General features: G+C 36.5%; 1 protein-coding gene across 6 annotated transcripts in view; it reads left to right on the top strand.

Moving 5' to 3' along the window:
* Positions 1-19,075, top strand: part of LOC145792711 (phosphatidylserine decarboxylase proenzyme 3-like) — a 49,917-nt gene extending 30,842 nt beyond the window's left edge. For 2 of the 6 annotated variants that reach the window (XR_014332485.1, XR_014332487.1), the window contains 14 exons: positions 1,132-1,287; positions 1,412-1,496; positions 2,386-2,497; positions 7,043-7,143; positions 12,194-12,241; positions 12,854-13,015; positions 13,627-13,722; positions 13,831-13,905; positions 14,007-14,099; positions 15,225-15,311; positions 15,407-15,457; positions 16,390-16,531; positions 18,558-18,664; positions 18,857-19,075. Coding sequence is in view for 3 of the 6 variants with exons in the window: in XM_082874029.1 (XP_082730155.1) it covers positions 1,132-1,287; positions 1,412-1,496; positions 2,386-2,497; positions 7,043-7,143; positions 12,194-12,241; positions 12,854-13,015; positions 13,627-13,722; positions 13,831-13,905; positions 14,007-14,099; positions 15,225-15,311; positions 15,407-15,457; positions 16,390-16,531; positions 18,857-18,882 (1,234 nt within the window). In the remaining 3 variants the exon portion in view is untranslated. Of the gene's footprint in view, positions 1-1,131; positions 1,288-1,411; positions 1,497-2,385; positions 2,498-7,042; positions 7,144-12,193; positions 12,242-12,853; positions 13,016-13,626; positions 13,723-13,830; positions 13,906-14,006; positions 14,100-15,224; positions 15,312-15,406; positions 15,458-16,389; positions 16,703-18,557; positions 18,665-18,856 lie in introns of those variants that run through there. The other 4 variants (XR_014332486.1, XM_082874030.1, XM_082874029.1 and 1 more) reach the window with 4 other exon arrangements.
* The last annotated feature ends 404 nt before the right edge of the window (positions 19,076-19,479 follow it).

The raw sequence follows: 19,479 nt of genomic DNA, 5'->3' as shown, positions 1-19,479 counted from the left end.
ATTGACGACCACAAGGTGACCAAACAAAGGCTAATGGTTATTTAAGTCGCCCAAGGCATGGGACTCCCATGGTAGTACTTACAAAACATAATTGTATATAAGGTCATAGTCAAATAATCATTAAAAGTTAAACAAAGATATCCATGGGTTTCATTTTAAGCAAATAGGGTTCAGAAAATAATCCACGTAATTGGAATATTAATATAATTTATAAAACATAAACTTGTATGTAATAATTTATGATAAGTCAAAATATACGTAAAAAATATTATGGTGACTCAAGATAACAATATTATGGTTTAAGTAACTAGAAAATTAAGTTGTGGCTTGGTTTTCTGATTTTTGTAATCAGATATTATTTCGGTATTTTATTTTACTAGTTTTAGTAACAAGGAAAATAAAATTATTTTGTATTGTAATTTATTTTCTGGTTTTAGTAACTAGAAAATTAATTTTGTTAATCAATCATGTAACTTTGTGACTCGGTCATAATCTGTTAATTTTGTAAGTAACTTATGGTTTCGTTTGGTAGACCACTTATTTTTAAACTCTTTGTGAAAAGGTGTTAATTATTTTGACTTTATAATAGTTCATCGTGAGTATACATGGAAGAATTTGTTTCTAGAGTAAAATATTAGTTTTACAAACTAATTTTATTTTTATTACAATGTGGATTCATAGTCTTGAATTGTTTCTGCACTTGAGTCGAAAAATATATAAATATATATATATATATATATTCACAAGAATATTTTAATGCATATTTAATTTGTTTATTTATGTACAAATCAAACTTATTAAATGAAGGTATGTTTTGTCATTTTAAAGTTTAAAGTTTAAATGCGTTGGATTTTATTTATGAGTTGAGAATCCTTTTATTCCATGATGCAAGTGATGGGATCGTGCATGATTAATTTATTTTGTTAATTCATTATTTTTAGTTGATGCGTTTGATATGCATGTATGATATCAACTCAAGTTATTTCTTAACAATAATTTCAAGTGATTTGGAATGATAAATTGTTATCATAAATTATTCCTGCTAGTACTCTCAGGCTGATAGGGTTCATATTTATTTATGTGATAAGTTCTCAGAATTGTTATCTTTTGTAATGTATTTCTTTATTGCAGGGAACCACTTATCAATTGCTGCCCTGTATGTGGTGAAATTCTTGAAGTTTCAGATAAGTTGAACAATATGGTTCATTTGACCCTGTGTTTTGATGAAGGGACTGGAAACCAGGTTATGACTGGGGGATTCTTGACTGATAAACAAGCTTCATATGGGTGTGTATTTTGTGAATGTTGAACTTTTGGATCATGTATGATATAATACGACTATTCCTTCCAATTTTATGAATAATTTTCTATTCCATGATTTAAATTATAAGACCAATTATTATATCTTTAGGTGGATGTTTAAGCTAAGTGAATGGGCCAATTTTTCCTCTTATGACATCGGTTTGAAATCTGGGTCAAGATCTTCGCATATTGTGGTAATCTCTCTCTGAACATGTGTTTCAAGTGATAATGTTTTCTAGAAAGTTCACAAATTGTTACACTTCAGAAGTTGCGTCTTAGTCATTTTTTGTTCTATTAATTTCTGTTACCATATCACAACCAGGATTTAATAAAGTGTCTATTTGAGGTGATGTGACATTTATTTTAATTTTTTTCAGTTCCATATATTTATCAAAAAATATGTATGTGTATATTTTTTTTTTTTGTTCCATAAAGGTTTGCTCTGGCAAAAATGGTCTCCCATGTTGGTTGAATTGAGGAGTATAGGCACTTGGTATCGATTTAATAATTTTCTATGTATACAAGATATTGTTGGTGATGAATATGTAATTGTGGAGCGGGGTCAGAAGATTAACCGAATAAAAAAGGAGTTTCATAGCTATGGTGTATGTATGATTCAGTATATGACTTGATCTTTTGATAAAGATGAATTGGATTAGATTCTAACTAGTTAGATCTGTTTTTTCTGCCCAAAGCTTCTTAGATAATGTCGTATACACTGTATCCTTCTTAACAACATATTCATTTTTGCTATTGGAAATCAGAAATTAATTATCCTTTAAAGTTCTTTCTTTTTATATTCATCCCCCAAATTCAATTATCTTCTTTGTGTTATTTTTTCCTTTTTTCTTTAGTGTACTTCCATCCAAAATAAGTCACATATAAGCTAATAAATTTGGAATTATTAGTCTTTGTACAGATAAATTGACTGTTGTTTATTGACATCATAATATTAGGGTCCCATTCATTTATTTGTGTGCAACACCCTACACAGGTTGTTGTTTCATCAAATCACATATCATTAATTTCAATGCAAAGCCTTTGTGGCTTTTTTATGTTTTAATTATTGTTTTGATGCTTTAGGTTTTTGATCGGAGGACAAAGAGGCTAGTGGAGGAATTAATTGATGCAAAGATTGTTTTATCGATGAGAGCCATTTATCAATCTAAAATAGGGCTTGGCCTTATGGACACAGGTGTAGCATTTATCTTTGTTGATCCTTAGCAATGACTTTTTGAAAATAGTTTAAGGTTATGTGCATTAAATATCTGCAGTTCTATTTCTCTCTCTATCTCTCTCTCTTTTTCTCTCTCTCACACACACACACAAACCCGGGCTTTCTGTATGAATAAATGCTCCCTATAATCGTTGGAATCCTTGGTCCTTCAGCTAAGTGGAAAGTTAAATCAATGTTTGTTAAAATTTATCACCTACTTCACCCACTTAAACCTACTCCACTAAACCTAACCCACTACACCACTACCACCTCACCTACTCCACTAAACCTAACCCACTACACCACTACCACCTCACCTACTCCACTAAACCTAACCCACTACACCACTACCACCTCCACTTCACCTACTCCTTACCTACTACACACTCACCCTCTTCTATATATAGGAATCATGAATCATTGTAATAGAATATTATATCAATCAATAATACAATTTCTCCATTTCTCTTTATACATTAAATTTCTACATGGTATCAGAGCAGGTTTAGAACCTAGTATTTTCGCTTCACCGGCGGGCGGCAACCTCACCTTAGCCGTCCGCCGGACTTCAACCTATTCCGCTTATTTTCTACACATACCTGCCATCACGCAAACTGAAGAGCTTAGTCAACTTCCTCAATTTTGGGACCAGCACCACTACCACCAGCAGGAGGAGCATCATCATCATCCATAGCAGCACCACCGGCACCCTGGTACATCTTGGCAATGATGGGGTTGCAGATGCCTTCCAGCTCCTTCATCTTGTCCTCAAACTTTCTTCTTGTGGTCCTCATCCTCAGCCTTGTATTTTTCGGCCTCTTGTACCATCTTCTCGATCACTGTAACTATGCTGTCAACAGCTACTTTCAGAAGAAGAGTCAAGTTACTGGCAGCTGTGATTTCACAGGCACTGCCACCACCACTCAGACCCTCACTAGCTCAACTTCTGGATGTGTTTATCCCAGCTCTGCAGGGAGTAGCACCACTCCATCCACAACCACAACTACTCCCTCCTCTATATTTGGCCTGGGCCCCACAGGAAGTGGCACCAGCATTACCAACACTGACAGCAAGGCCAGTGTGACCCTCCACCAAAACAAACACTTGTTTTTCTGCTCTTTAGCTCTAACCCTTTTGTTCTCAGGCCCTATCTTTTTTAGGCTTTGAAAGATTATTGGGGTTATTGATGTGAGGGGGGTATGATGTGTGGATGATATTCTGCCGTGACAGCTCGAGCAAAGCATGTGATATTCTGTTCCCCACTCCTCTTTCTTTTCTTTTCTTTATTTTCCACTTTCAAACCCTTTATTTTTTTTTATTCTCTTTGATCACCCACGGGTAGGACCTTTACACCCAGCAGATTCTCCCCTTTCTTCTCTTTTCTTTATTTTCCACTTTCAAACCCTTTATTTTTTTATTCTCTTTGATCACTCCCATGTCTGACCAAACACCACTCTTCTTTTATTTCACACTTTTCTTTTATTTTAAGATATATATATATATATATATATATATTTTATTATAATCTATTTCTCCTCTCCCTACTTTTATTTTATTTCATTTTATTTTTTTTCTATCTTTTTTTTTCCATCAATATTTCATTATTATACCACTCGTTAGTGAGCATCACCCTTTTTCCATTATCTTATTATTATTTTTTTTATATTCCACAAAAAAAAAAAAAAAAAAAAAAAAAACAAACCACACAAGATCACCATCACAACAACAACAGATTTGTTTTCTTTTCTGCAGACGGCCACCCACCGACCTACTCTGCCGCCGGTCTCTTCTTTTTGCCTCCGTCCTGGGCGGTCCTTGACGGTGCTGCCTCCGTGTTTCCTACTCCACTGGGCACGATCACTAACCCCTGCTCCTCCACTGCAGCATATGGTGGACCTCCAAATCGGAACATCACGGTGGCCTTCCGCTTCAGCTCCTTGTTTTCCGCCTTTAGCACACTTATCTCTGCTCGCGCATCCTTATACATGCGTTGGAGCAGAGCCAGTTGGGCGTTTAACTGCTGCACCTCATTTGTCCTACTCTGCAGCCGGTTCGACAAATTTGTAACCGCAGTCATGGTTTCCACACATGACTTCAAGGTATACTGATTGGCCTCCACATCCGACTGCACCGCCATTTTTTGCTCCACCGACCGCATCGGAAAGTTCAACGGAGCAAAACCAGAGGTGTTTGGTTGAGGTTCACGGGCCACCGCACCTGTTATCTCTCCTGTTGACTCGTTGAGGTCGGGAAAGAGAGTGAGCAGACCACGGGAAGATGAGGCCATGTTCTGGGTAGCTGAACGGGAAGAAGAGGCCATGTTTTTTGGGTTGCTGAGTGTTTCCGAGAAGGGTTGGATACAGAGTCTTTACAGATTGTTTCAGAATGACAAGTTCAGAGGTTTCAGTCTGGTTTGGTTTCCTCCGCCTCCGCATTGGTTTATATTGACACTGACGACGCGGCCGACACGCCGCTCTGTCGCTCACGTGCCTCGCCGCGTCTCCGGCTCACCTTTTGATGGCTCGACGCTTTCTGTCGGGCACGACTTTTGATGAAGTGGGCGCGCCTTTTGAGGGCGCAACTTTTGATAGCACGTCTTTTCATGGATTGGGCACGCCTTTTGATGGCACGCCTTTTTTGAAAAATTGGGCACACCTTTTGAGGGTGCGACTTTTTAAGGGTCCGACAAGACTCTGTAAACTGTCCCGACATTGATTCCGGTTAGCTCCTTCATGGGTCCGACAAGACTCTGTAAACTGTCCCGACATTGATTCCGGTTAGCTCCTTCAAGGGTCCGACAAGACTCAGTAAACTGTCCCGACATTGATTCCGGTTAGCTCCTTCAAGGGTCCGACAAGACTCTGTAAACTGTCCCGACATTGATTCCGGTTAGTTTCTACAACGGTCCGACATGACCCCATAAACTGTCTTCTCCAACGGTCCGACATGACCCCATAAACTGTCTTCTACACCGTTATGACACCACCATACAGTGTCCTCTACAACGTTATGACACCCCCATACAGTGTCCTCTACAACGTTATGACACCACCATCCAGTGTCTTCACCAATGGTCTGACACGACCATACAGTGTCACCTATCCTCTTTTATTTTTATGTATTTTCTTGTTTTGTAACTCTCTCCAAACTCAAGTTGGTTAGTTCCTATCCCCCTTGAGTTTGCGGGGGGCTGTTAAAATTTATCACCTACTTCACCCACTTAAACCTACTCCACTAAACCTAACCCACTACACCACTACCACCTCACCTACTCCACTAAACCTAACCCACTACACCACTACCACCTCACCTACTCCACTAAACCTAACCCACTACACCACTACCACCTCCACTTCACCTACTCCTTACCTACTACACACTCACCCTCTTCTATATATAGGAATCATGAATCATTGTAATAGAATATTATATCAATCAATAATACAATTTCTCCATTTCTCTTTATACATTAAATTTCTACGATGTTACAAAATTATTTTTACTTTTTATCCTACCAATTTGTGTGTGGAAAGCACTCAGGCCCCGTTTGTTTTGGGGTGTAATGGATGGGAGGGGATTAGGATGGAGGTGGGGTTATTTAGTGTTGTGTTTGTTTTTAGAGTTGGGGAAGGGATTAGGATGGAGGAGGGGATTAAGATGGAGGTTGGAAGGGGATTGGGATGGAGGAGATGGAGGTAGTATTAGAAAAATAGTGAGGGGATTAGAATTTTTATTTTTATTTTTTACATATTGGGAATTTTTTTTTTAAACATTAATGTTTAATTTTTTATATCTTTTTTATTGGTTCTATTATTTTATATAAAAATAATTTAACAATTCGTACACTAACAACTGTTATCAAAACAAACACAATTTTACTTAATCCCCTCACTATGAATCCCCTCCATTCTACCTCTGAAAACAAACGGGGCCTCAATTTATGGTGCACTTCCATTTATAACTAAATTTAGTGATTCTGAAATTTATCTTTTACATGAGGAAATATTAGAAGAAATATATCAATTGTAATGAAATGAAAGGGCTGTAGAGGAATGAAAAAAGGTGAGGGATAGCGGCCCTCACCTATCATGAAAAAAAAATAAATTGCTATTGCTTTGGTGATTTAGAACTACACTATCATATTTCTAATATTTCAGCTATATAAACCTACCCTTGTTATTGAGTTCCCAACCACATTCCTATTCCATTATGTGAGCCAAAATATTCAGCAGTCTTGGTAAAAACTTTTGAACTCAACTGTATACTTTTGACACTTCTATCATTTGGCTTAATGTAGGACATATTTTTCGACAAATCGGAGACAATCATGTTTTGCCTTACTAGTTCAAATTCTCAGTCCATTCCTCACTTCGCCTCCATTTCAGTCTTTATTTGCTCATCACTGCTCTTAATGATCTTCTGTTGCAAATTACAAATTGGCTTCACTTCTTTTCCATATTGTTTGTTCATAGTTTGTGTAAGTTCGTAACTTTTGGGCTAGTTTGGTGCTACAATTGGGTGCAGGGGTGAAAGAACTTTTGCAGAGCATCTCGGAAATGCAGGGAAAGAAAATGAATTCAATTGAATCAGCTAAAGATATACCAGAGTTCATTGAATTTTTTAAGGTATGATAATTTTGAATAATAAATGTAACAGTGATTTTGTTATCATGTTTTTAGGTATGATGAAATGTTTTTGCTTCCTTGGTGATTGCGTTTTGAGCACAATGGTATTCAAAGATAATTTTCTTACGCTTTTTGGGTGAAAGTTAAGTCTGCTTTGATATGAATTCATGAATCTGTTCTTTTCTGAAGTCTTCTTGTATGACTTGTATCATGGTTACATACATTACTTTTGAATGCACAAGAGCTGGGTGGTGGGTACTTCCTAATTGTTTTACATGTTGATGTTTAAGTTACCCTTTTTACGACTGATGATCAAATCAATAATATGTCCAGATTGATGTTTCTTTCCAGTTGGAGTAATTTTCTATCAAAAAAAGAAGTGTTGTGTTATCTTTTGTGGGCATTTGGCAATATAATTCTGCATTACGAAAGGTGGAAACCCCTGACCGGATCAGCTTTCAGCAAACATGATCCTCACATTTTATTGTTATTATTTTTTCCTATTATGACCCTAACTTGCATATTCATATTAGGATTCATGTTTATAAGGGATTTGGTAGGGATTAATGTTCAAAATTGTGTCCCTTAATTAGGGAGAGGAATAAAGATGAAGGCCACTAAGGATTGAAACGTAGTCATTGATGTAGAATACGAGTCAACAACCACTACAGCTAGACTTAAGTTTGCAATGTGTAAGAAAAACTGATGTATTATTGATTGATATAATGTTCTGTTTATTACAATGATTCATGATTCCTATATATAGAAGAGGGTGATGTATTATTGATTGATATAATGTTCTGTTTATTACAATGATTCATGATTCCTATATATAGAAGAGGGTGAGTGTGTAGTAGGTAAGGAGTAGGTGAAGTGGAGGTGGTAGTGGTGTAGTGGGTTAGGTTTAGTGGAGTAGGTGAGGTGGTAGTGGTGTAGTGGGTTAGGTTTAGTGGAGTAGGTTTAAGTGGGTGAAGTAGGTGGAGAGTAGGTGGATTTTAACAGCCCCCCGCAAACTCAAGGGGGATAGGAACTAACCAACTTGAGTTTGGAGAGAGTAACAAAACAAGAAAATACATAAAAATAAAAGAGGATAGGTGACACTGTATGGTCGTGTCAGACCATTGGTGAAGACACTGGATGGTGGTGTCATAACGTTGTAGAGGACACTGTATGGGGGTGTCATAACGTTGTAGAGGACACTGTATGGTGTTGTCATAACGGTGTAGAGGACACTGGATGGCGGTGTCAGACCGATGTAGAAGACAGTTTATGGGGTCATGTCGGACCGTTGTAGCAGACAATGCTGTGACAGTTGTTGTGACAGTTTACGGAGTCTTGCTGGACCCTTGTAGAAACTAACCGGAATCAATGTCGGAACAGTTTACAGAGTCTTGTCGGACCCATGAAGGAGCTAACCGGAATCAATGTCGGGACAGTTTACAGAGTCTTGTCGGACCCTTAAAAGATACACTGTATGATGGTGTATATAGGCTGCCCAAATATATATATATATGGATATATATAGTGAGCCCTCAAAAGTCGCGCCCTCAAAAGGCGCGCCCACTTCTTCAAAAGGCGTGCCCGACAGAAAGCGTCGAGCCATCAAAAGGTGAGCCGGAGACGTGGCGAGGCATGTGAGCGATAGAGTGGCGTGTCGGCCGCGTCGTCAGTGTCGATATAAACCAATGCGGAGGCTGTGCTTGAGGCAGAAGCGAAGACAAAAAAAACCTGGGAAAAAACTTCTGAAAAACTCTTCATTTTCTGAGAGATTGCCTCTAAGAGCTGCAAATCTTGAAACACTCCCCTTCCGAACATTATCAGTCTGAAATTGCTATTTCGCTGAAACACTCAGCAACCCAAAAAACATGGCCTCTTCTTCCCGTTCAGCTACCCAGAATATGGCATCCTCTTCCCGTGGTCTGCTCACGCTCTTTCCAGACCTGAACGAGTCCACAAGAGAAATAACTGGTGCGGTGGCACTGGAAACTCAACCAAGCGCCCCGGAGTTTGCTCCGTTGAACTTTCCTATGCGGTCTGTGGAGCAAAGAATGGCAGTGCAGTCGGATGTGGAGGCCAATCAGTATACATTGAAGTCATGTGTGGAAACCATGACTGCGGTTACAAATTTGTCGAACCGGCTGCAGAGTAGGACAAATGAGGTGCAGCAGTTAAACGCCCAACTGGCTCTGCTCCAACGCATGTATAAGGATGCGCGAGCAGAGATAAGTGTGCTAAAGGCGGAAAACAAGGAGCTGAAACGGAAGGCCACCGTGATGTTCCGATTTGGAGGGCCGTCATATGCTGCAGTGGAGGAGCAGGGAGTAGTGATCATGCCCAGTGGAGTGGGAAACACGGAGGCAACACCGGCAAGGGCCGCCCAGGACGGAGGCAAGAAGAAAAGACCGGCGGCAGAGTAGAGAAGAAAAAATCCCACCTGTGAATGTGGTTGTTTGTTTGTTTGTTTGTTTGTTTTTTTTTTTTTTTTTTTTTTTTTTTATGTTGGTGTAAAATGGTGATCGGGGTTGATCCCCTGATATGAATAAAACAAATGAGTTGTGCAAACCCGAATGATAGGAAGAACATGCAGAAAAAAGGGGTGAGAATTTTGTTTTGTTTTGTTTTTTTTTTTTTGTTTTTTTTGTTTTTTTTTGTTAATAATAATAATAATAATAACAATAATATATGAAGGAGGAAAGCATGTGGTGGGGAACATGAGATAGTTCTACTTTTGTCTGTGTAGAGAGGTTTTTTTTTTTTTTTTTTTTTTTTTTTTTTTTTTTTTAAGTAAAGGGAATCATGGATATGATTAAAGTGGGTCTAGTGGAGAGAAAGGGACGAGAGAGAGAGAGAGAGAGAGAGAGAGCTCGTGTGTGTCTCCATGGTGTGTTTGGTAGCAAATTGAATCAAGGGGTTGATCTCTCTGCATTCCGAAATATCCTCGAAATCGACAGAGAGAGAATAATCTGCCCCAGGTTTGAGAATAAGATGTGGAACACAACAACCTGAAAGAAAGAGAGAAGGGTAAAAGGGTTTGGTGGTGAGATCTCTCAGGCGACGCCAACTAACCCCTTTTACAGCCATATGCAAGGCAGTCTGCCCTTTCTTGTTGCAGCAGTGGGAAGGACGTGATTTCATGGAGAAGGTCTCGGCGGCGGCGGCGGAGTCGGAGGAGTTGACTGTGGAGGAGCGCAACCTCTCCTGACCGTGCTTGCAATCTTGCCAAACAGGCTTTTGATGAAGCAATTGCTGAATTGGATACCTTGGGAGAGGAGTCTTACAAGGATAGCACATTGATTATGCAACTTCTTAGGGATAACCGCATGCTGTGGACCTCAGATATACAGGATGATGGAGCAGATGAGATTAAAGAAGCTCCCAAGCAAGATGAAGAACAGAAGTGAAACACCAATGGCGGAGTAGAGTTGGCGTCGGTAGCAGTCGGAGCTGCGACAGTGGGCAGCGTGCGAATGGCGGTGCTCCTCGATGATTGCAAAGCTCTGATATACTGGCGGTGAAGAAGAGTGAAGGTATGTGTAGAAAATTCTAGTGGGCTAGGTTGAGGTCCGACGGGCGGCCAATGCGAGATTGCCGCCCGCCGGTGAAGCGAAAATATTAGGTTCTAAACCTGCTCTGATACCATGTAAGAAAAACTGATGTATTATTGATTGATATAATGTTCTGTTTATTACAATGATTCATGATTCCTATATATAGAAGAGGGTGAGTGTGTAGTAGGTAAGGAGTAGGTGAAGTGGAGGTGGTAGTGGTGTAGTGGGTTAGGTTTAGTGGAGTAGGTGAGGTGGTAGTGGTGTAGTGGGTTAGGTTTAGTGGAGTAGGTTTAAGTGGGTGAAGTAGGTGGAGAGTAGGTGGATTTTAACACAATGCATCAATTAGTTTATATTAATATGTACGAATGTACTTATTTAAAAGAGATAAAATTATATTCTTTTTATTCACTTTTATCTTTTGCAATTACATGCAATATCACATACATATTTATTCATGAATACACAATATATGTATCGCAATCAAACAATCAAACTAGCACTTTCGAAACACAAAAGGCAAATACTGAACTGATTATGGGCATAATCACTTGTACCATAATTAATTCTGAAAAATATACCTAAGCTAAAGGTTTCCCAAACGAGCACTAATATAACAATTGAGGTATATAAGTGTTATATTTCATGTTATGGTATGGTTTTGAAATGGGAAGAACAGTTGACTGATGTCTTTGATCAAAGTATTCTTCTTACCTTTTAAATGGAGAAAGAAAATAGAATAATTATTTTCTATTTTCTTTGTTTGATGCTCAATCAGTAAATGCCATGCCAAGAGAGGAAGAATTGTGATTTATAGATGATTTGCAGAAACTTCAGTAAAATCTCTTCATTCAACATGACTTGTATCCACCCAAACAAAAAAAAAAAAAAAAATGACTTGTGAAGTTTATGTTATTAGAGAATTAGCATAGCTGCCGCCAAGTGAATGGTATTTAAAGCTATTTTAAATTGGTTTTCGTATGTGTTGTGCTTGTGTGGTTGCTCGGTAGACATCTAATGTAAATGTTAAAGTGGTATACATGTTTGTGTCTGTTTATACATATTTTCAAGTTGGATGCTCACTCATGCTTTAGTTTTTGAAACATTAAAGTAATTCATAAGTCGTGTCTTTCGTCTTCAAAGTGATGTTTATACAAAGTGATGATTTAAGGGTGGACTCAGAATATTCTGTTGAATTAAGCAATCTTAACATTTTTTTAGCATAAGGGAAGGGATTGACCAGAACATACAAGGAATTTGCTCTCCTTCGTTTTGTGGTTCATGAATAATATTCATGAAGTAGAAACAATGCTAGAGGCACATGGTATGCTTTCATGTATTCTGTCTATGCATGTATGTCTTTTTTGGTTCATGAATGTTGTTAATTGTTCTTGGTAGCCTTTCATTATATGTTCACATTTTAGCTACATTGGTGAAGTGCTTGTACGCTAAAATTATGTGTATACCATTCTTTTGCCTAATTGTTTTCTGATATTGTACTGTAGGATCAAATCAATTTGACTGAGATCAAGTACCCATTGGAACATTTCAAGGTAGGTTAAGACTGGCAAAAATTGTAAAGTTTATTTAAATGATGCATGGAAATAGGATTTTCTTCTTGGATATTTATTAAGAATGAACATTTTAGTTTTGACCCATTGCCATTTGAATTTATGAATATGGACTTTAATGTTTATGTCATAATGTTCGGCCATATCTCATTATTGGACTAGTTCTTTTCTGTGATCTCCATCCACATAATGCTCTAAATTATGCCATATCCTTCTCTACTACATAGAATAGAACTTTAGCGATATAAAAAGTCAAATCTATGTTTCCTGTAGTTGCAGTCTTGGATGCCATTGACAGAGAATTAGGAAGTTAGCTGCAATATACTATTGTTATAATTTTGCCATTATTTGATTGGGGTGCTATATCATTATCCTTGCTGTTTCTTTATCAAGTTTGTTGCAATGTGACACTTACTGTTATCCTCTTTAAATTGAATCCATTAGGCAGTTAGCTGCAATATACTATTGTTATAATTCTGCCATTATTTGATTGTGGTGCTATATCATTATGCTATATCATTATCCTTTCTGCTTCTTTATCAAGTTTGTTGCAACGTGATACTTGCTGTTATCCTCTTTAAATTGAATCCATAGTTTCTATGCATGCAGACATTTAATGAATTTTTTATAAGAGAGTTAAAACCTAGTGCAAGACCAATTGCTTGCTTGGAACGTGATGATGTTGCTGTATGTGCTGCTGACAGCCGTCTAATAGCATTTAGAAATGTTGAAGATAGTACAAGATTTTGGATTAAGGTACAGTCTAAATTCTTTAAGTTTGTGAGAGGGTGTTTGGTTACTTTTATGCTTTCTCTAATTTGAAAAATGAAAATAGGTATGACAATAGATGTTGGGAGGAGCAACAGTTACTTTACCCATCATAATTCTATCCTTCATTGCAAACCATTTTCAACATGACCTCTTTTTTTTTTTGGTAAACCTCTTTTGATGCACATGTGGATGTTTTCACACTCATGTCACCTGATCTAACTAGCTAGGCTGTTCATTTAGTTGTGTATTCGTTATTAATAGAAGCTAAAAATAGTGAGATAATTCAACCTGCTAGATGCCTGAAGTTCCAAAAAGTTGCAAAGAACCAACTTAATGCATGTACAAGACTAGGAACTGTGAACACCAGATCAAGGGCTTTGGGACATGGCAGTGGGGTGGTTTTTTCTAAATGAAAACTAATACTAGTTTTGTCTGGAAATGGCTTCAATCTCCATCAGTAGATGGATGGATGAGAGCAGAAAACAAGAATCACTGCATTAAAAATAACTGATACCTAATTCAGAGATTTATTTAAATTTGAGAAAAGCCCTAATGTTCTTTGTGTTTCTTAATGGGATCTTATTTGTTACTCTTAGGGTCGAAAGTTTTCTATTCAAGGTCTTCTGGGGAAAGAAATATGCTCTACTGCTTTCATGGATGGATCCTTGGTGATATTCCGATTGGCACCACAGGTATTTGGTGCAATTTTTATTTTATTTAATATTCAGTACAACGAAGGTTCTTAAACTCTATATTTTTGGTTGCTATCTTCAAAGTTTAATATTTCCAATTTGTTGCAGGATTATCATCGATTCCATTTTCCAGTATCTGGAACCATTGAACACTTTGTCGATATACCCGGATGCTTATATACAGTATGTGCAAATTTAATATTCTTGTTGTGGTTGGTTTGTCATGTGTCTTCTTGTTTTTCTTCTATTTCCCCTTTATTGATGCTGTATTTCTTATCATCAAGGTTAACCCTATTGCCGTGAATAGCAAGTACTGCAATGTGTTCACTGAGAATAAGCGGGTGGTGTCTGTTCTTTCAACTAAAGACTTCGGAAAGGTTTGTCGTTTTAGTCATTTGACACAATATTTATAATTCATCTCTCTCTCTCTCTCTCTCTCTCTCTCTGAGACACGCACACACACACATGGAAGATGAACTATGAGGCTGTCTTTTGAATCTGCACAATTTGAACTTGGCAGCCTTAACTTTTAAAATAATATCTTTCCTTGTGAATTCTGTAGCATCTAGTTCTTTGCCCTTGCAGCTTGTCCCAATAAAGGATCAAACAGAATGTGAGGAGCCAGATGGCCGAATTATGATGCTCTAGTCCATCCTAGATGACATTGTATCAATTTGATTATATCAATTTGATAGTGCATGGACCTCATCGTCCATCCATCAATTCATATTGCTTTCCTTTTATAGAAAATGACTCTGGATGTTTCCTTATCAATGAGCAAGAAATCTTATATTTTGCTTTTAGTATTTCAATTATGACTTTCTTGTGTTATGCCATAATCACGCAATACCAAAATAAAATAAGCCACCGTGTATAGAGTGTAGTTGTCAGACTTCCCACTAGAATGCCTCTGTAGTTGTAGTCCTGTAATTGGCATTCCTCAAAATGCCTATGATATAGTGGTTGACCTTTTGAATGCCCCCCTTTCTTTTCTCAGAAGCCCTTTACAACTATAAAGGAGAGGGATCTGTTCATCGTTGGAAACTTAGCTACTTAAGTGTTACTCAAAACTAAAGTCAAGGTATTCTGTTGTATAGCTGAAGTACCAAGGAAACCTTCGGTTCCCTTTGTTTAAATAAATGCCACCTATTCTAGTTACATTCATCACAATGTAAACCAAGCCTACCATTACCCCACGTTCATTCCATCAATCTGGGGTTCCAGGGGGTTTTATGTCAGGTCTAACTGTCATCTTTTATTCGTATGAAGTGGCTTCTAACCTACATTCTCACACTTAATGGCCAAAGCTTTTACAATTGTGGCAACCAACAGTTACATATTGAAAGTTCAGCCATGCTTCATAAGTACATGACTTACACCATGTTAGCTTCAATCCTAACTTAATTAACGACTCTTCTGCTTCATCTACAGATAGAAAATAAAAAAATAAAAAAACCCAGTCTTTCCATGTTAATGGGTGACCTTTTACAATTTGGATGCAGGTAGCATTTGTTGCAGTTGGTGCTACCATGGTTGGCAGCATCACTTTTACAAAGAAGAAGGGTGATTATATCCAAAAAGGAGATGAGGTTCGCATTTTATGACGATGCTTTTATACTTCTTTTCTGATCATTGCTATTATTCAATTTCTAACTGGCTAAACCTTCATTCACTCAATTTTTAGTTCGGATATTTCTCATTTGGTGGAAGTACTGTCATCTGCGTCTTTGAAAAGGTTTGTACCTAAGTACTTATCTTGAATCGAGGAATAAGTAGTCAGACTATATTTAATTCTTCCTTATTATATTGCATTTCTTTTTTCTTTTAAAGGAGAAGGTGGTGAATGGATGGGTTTTCACCTTTCATGGAATGATTGGCATTTTAATGTCCCTTTGGTACTTTTGTTTGTAACCAATTAAAAAGTCTTCTGATAAACCAAGTGTCATGGCCATTTGTGACAATTTTTGGTTGTCTTCTTTTGAAATTAAAAATTAATAAGAAAAAATTGATACCTTTTTATACAGTTGGTTATTTAGACAGGCTTAGGACACTAGTCGGACGCTCCCAAAATGACCTATGTGGTGAATCTTTTAATAGGAGCAGTGTTCAATAGACCTTTTTAGAATTTTCCATGTTAGGTTATCTATGTCATGTTGTGTTGGTGTCTAAGCTAAGTCGGAATTCTCGATCTATACCAGAAGGGCAGATGAGTTCTTCTTTATATCAGTGGGCACACTTGCTAGTTGTCATGTTGTCGTGTTTAACTATGATATGTATTCTTTCTCATTTCATTGCTTATAAATGTGTTATCTTTTTGTATTTAATTATATGTGATGTTTTAAGCTTTGCTTATGTTTTTATTAATGTTTTAATTAATAATTATTATTTTTGAATGTCTTCTCACAATGTGCTTATGGATACATTCAATTTATTTTGAGAGATTAAAAAAAAAATGCCGAAGGTTTTTACATTTTCTGAAGTATTCTATCAGTCATGTCAAAACATTTCATTGACCATTAAATAGTTTATATTTTCTCAAACATTATTTGTTAAAGAAAAAAGTTGACTCTAGATGGAATTTTAACCTAGCGTCTTGCATCAATATCCCTTTTTGTTTAGTTAAATAGTTTGTGATTTTAATGGCCCGATTTCTGTGAAATGCTGCAGGATACAATAGAGATATATGAGGACCTCGTCGCGAATAGTGCTAGATCACTGGAGACCTTGGTTTCTGTTGGAATGAAGTTGGGTGTCTCCATAAAGAAAGGTCCTGAAACTGGGTTGCCAAACTTGGAGAAATGTGTTTTAGGTGAGGCTTCATAGAGTTTTGTACATGAATTACCGCCCATTTCTACTCATCTTTAGTCCTATACTTTGTTTAATTCCTATGTTTAGATAAGATAGGGCCATTGACAGCAAAATAATGTACCTGCATTGATTTTTGGAACTCTATTATGTAATGATGATATTTTGGATTTTATGACTTTCTAGTGATTAGTTGCAGTTATTCCCCAACTGAAATGTATTTAGCATAAATTAACTATGAAATTATGTCACCTTCAGAAATTTAGCTGGTAACTAGTGTAAAAATGTCATACCAAAATCCTCACTCCAAAAAAAAGTCATACTAAAATCTAGAAATATTAATTGCATTTATATCTAATGCTCTATATTTTTGGACGGAAAACATTTGAAAAATATTTTTTGGAGTTTAATATAACAAAAAATAAATGCTAAAGAAGATAGAATGACACAGCTAACGACATTTCAAGAGGCATAGAGTATGATAACCCAACCATGCATATCACATTGCATCAATTTAATTGTAGGAAATTTGATTTTGATGTTAATATCTGTTGTGATTTGTATGTGTGTGAATTATTCGTTACGTGTCATGTTTCAAATCAGAAATCAGAAATTGAATGTTTATATGAGTTAAAAATCTTTTAGTGATGAGCTTAATCGATTTAATTGAATATTTAGAGCCATATGAGGGTTTAATTAAAAATTTGATTTAGATTAATATAAATTAAAAATAATTGATTAAGTTTAAATTGAGATTAAGTTAAATAATTAGATTAGATTCTAATCATGATTAATTTAAGTCTAATTAGTAATTAACCTAAATTAAGTCACTTAAGTGGTAAAAGATGTATATAGAAGACAATTCTAGAGTTAGGGAGAGAAGTCAAAAATTGATCGAGGAAGAAAGGAAAATAGAAGAGAGAGAGAGAACTCAAGGAAGAGGACTCAAGAGTTTGAAGATGAAAGGCTTAGGAATTGAAGAATTTGAAGGAAAACTCAAGAATTCAAGCTTAAGGTATGAAATTCAAACCAAAATCTTGTAAATGACTCATTTATTGCATGAATTCGAGAACTAATTAGAAGACTGATCTTATAATTTGATAGAAATTGGGTTTTGAATGTTTTAATTTAGCTAGGGTGAAGAATATGAGTTCTAATTCTTTAAATTTGTCAAGTTAGAGTTCAATTTTGGGAAATATACATGAATTTAGTCTTATAACTTACATGCAACAAGATTGTTTGAAGATTTGATCTATGCAATTGAGTTTATGAATGATTTTGAAGACAAGTTTTGAAAATTATGAGTTCATGGAATTTGAAAGTTTGATTTTAAAATTAAAGGAAGTTTTGATTCAAATGAATTGGAGATTGATCATATTTCATGTTTAATTTCATGTTTTGATGGTGTATTGAATGAGATTTGGGCATAGAAATGAGTTTCAAAGGCTTACACTTAGCAAAATTTCGGACTACTCAAGTTTGCCCAGAATCACATGTGTGGCTGCGAGTCCTGCATGTGTGGTCGTCAAGCCAAAACAGAGACGAGGCTACTACTTTAATTGCACGTGTGGCCCGCACATGCGGCGCCATCCGCATGTGCAAAAAATAGGAGAGTGTGATTTGACTTTCTTTCGACCAATTTAACCTTCTGAACACTGTTTTAAACTCGTTTAGACCCAACCAGGAAATTAAAAGACACTTAGAAACACATTTGAATTAATCTGAATATGTGAAGAAATGTGTAAGTGAATGAATGTGTAAGTTTTATCGAATTCATGTGTTATGTAAGTCGTTTGCTCTAGGGGACTTCATAGAATCAAACTTGTTGTGAGTAATAATTTTGTAAAGATATGTTTCAAATATTTATTTTGAAACATCATGAAATGTTTTGTTTTTCTTGAAATTATGTTTTGCTCCATTTGAATGAGTTTCCTATTTGTGGATTTTTATGTGACTTTTCAATGAAATCTTTATGAATGGCATAATGGGACCTGAGGTCGTTCTGTTTATCTATGATATGATTGCACCAGAGGTCGTTCTGTATAAATTGGACCAGAGGTTGTTCTGATATGATTGAACCTGAGGTCGTTCTCATATGATTGGACCAGAGGTCGTTCTGTTATAACTTGGACCTGAGGTAGTTTTGCTTTATATTGGACCCGAGTTTGTTCTGTCAAATTGATATATGATCAGTGCTATTGGATGATTTATTTCTAAAAGATATGTTAACTATGATAAGTTGTTTCTAAATTCAGACTCATTCAATAACTCATTTACTTTATTATTATTCATTGGGCTTCGCTCACCCCCTTGCCCTATATGTATGTAGGTGATCAACAAGGAGATCAATCGTAAAGTCAGCTTAAGGAGTTACTTTTTGTGAACCTGTGATGTCATGCCTCCAAATTAAAGCTTTTGTATTTTCTTTTTAAGTTTTTGTTTTTTGTAAGTTGAGTTTTGGATGTTTGAACTTAATGTATGAAGATTATCTAATGTATATATTCTATGCATGGGTTCAATGTTATGAATAAGAAATGTTTTACCTTTAGCATTCATGCACTACTCAATGGACTTTAATTACAATTTGTTTGCTTCTGTTTTATGCCTCATTATATTAAGTATTTTGTATTTTGTTTGAGGCCGTAGGTAATCATGACAAAGTGGTATCAGAGCATGAGTTAATTACTCCCACACAGGTCCATCTGAGTAATAAAGAGTCCAGAAAAGACTTAAGTTTTCATTTATGATACATTCATATACGAGTATGAAATGTATCTGTAAATGAACTGTTCATGGTGAGAACAAGGGTGGATGAACTGGATGAGTCTTCCTCCTCTCGACTCAATATGATGGAAATGATGAAACAAGATATGGCGGAAATCTTAAGGCAACAGCAACAACAAAAACCACAATTGCCGCCGCCGCCACCACCACCACCACCAATGCCTATAC

Source organism: Camellia sinensis, chromosome 6, assembly GCF_055761805.1.
Source record: "Camellia sinensis isolate YWXY chromosome 6, ASM5576180v1, whole genome shotgun sequence".
NCBI lineage: Eukaryota > Viridiplantae > Streptophyta > Magnoliopsida > Ericales > Theaceae > Camellia > Camellia sinensis.
This window is presented reverse-complemented; position numbering and strand designations above follow the sequence as displayed.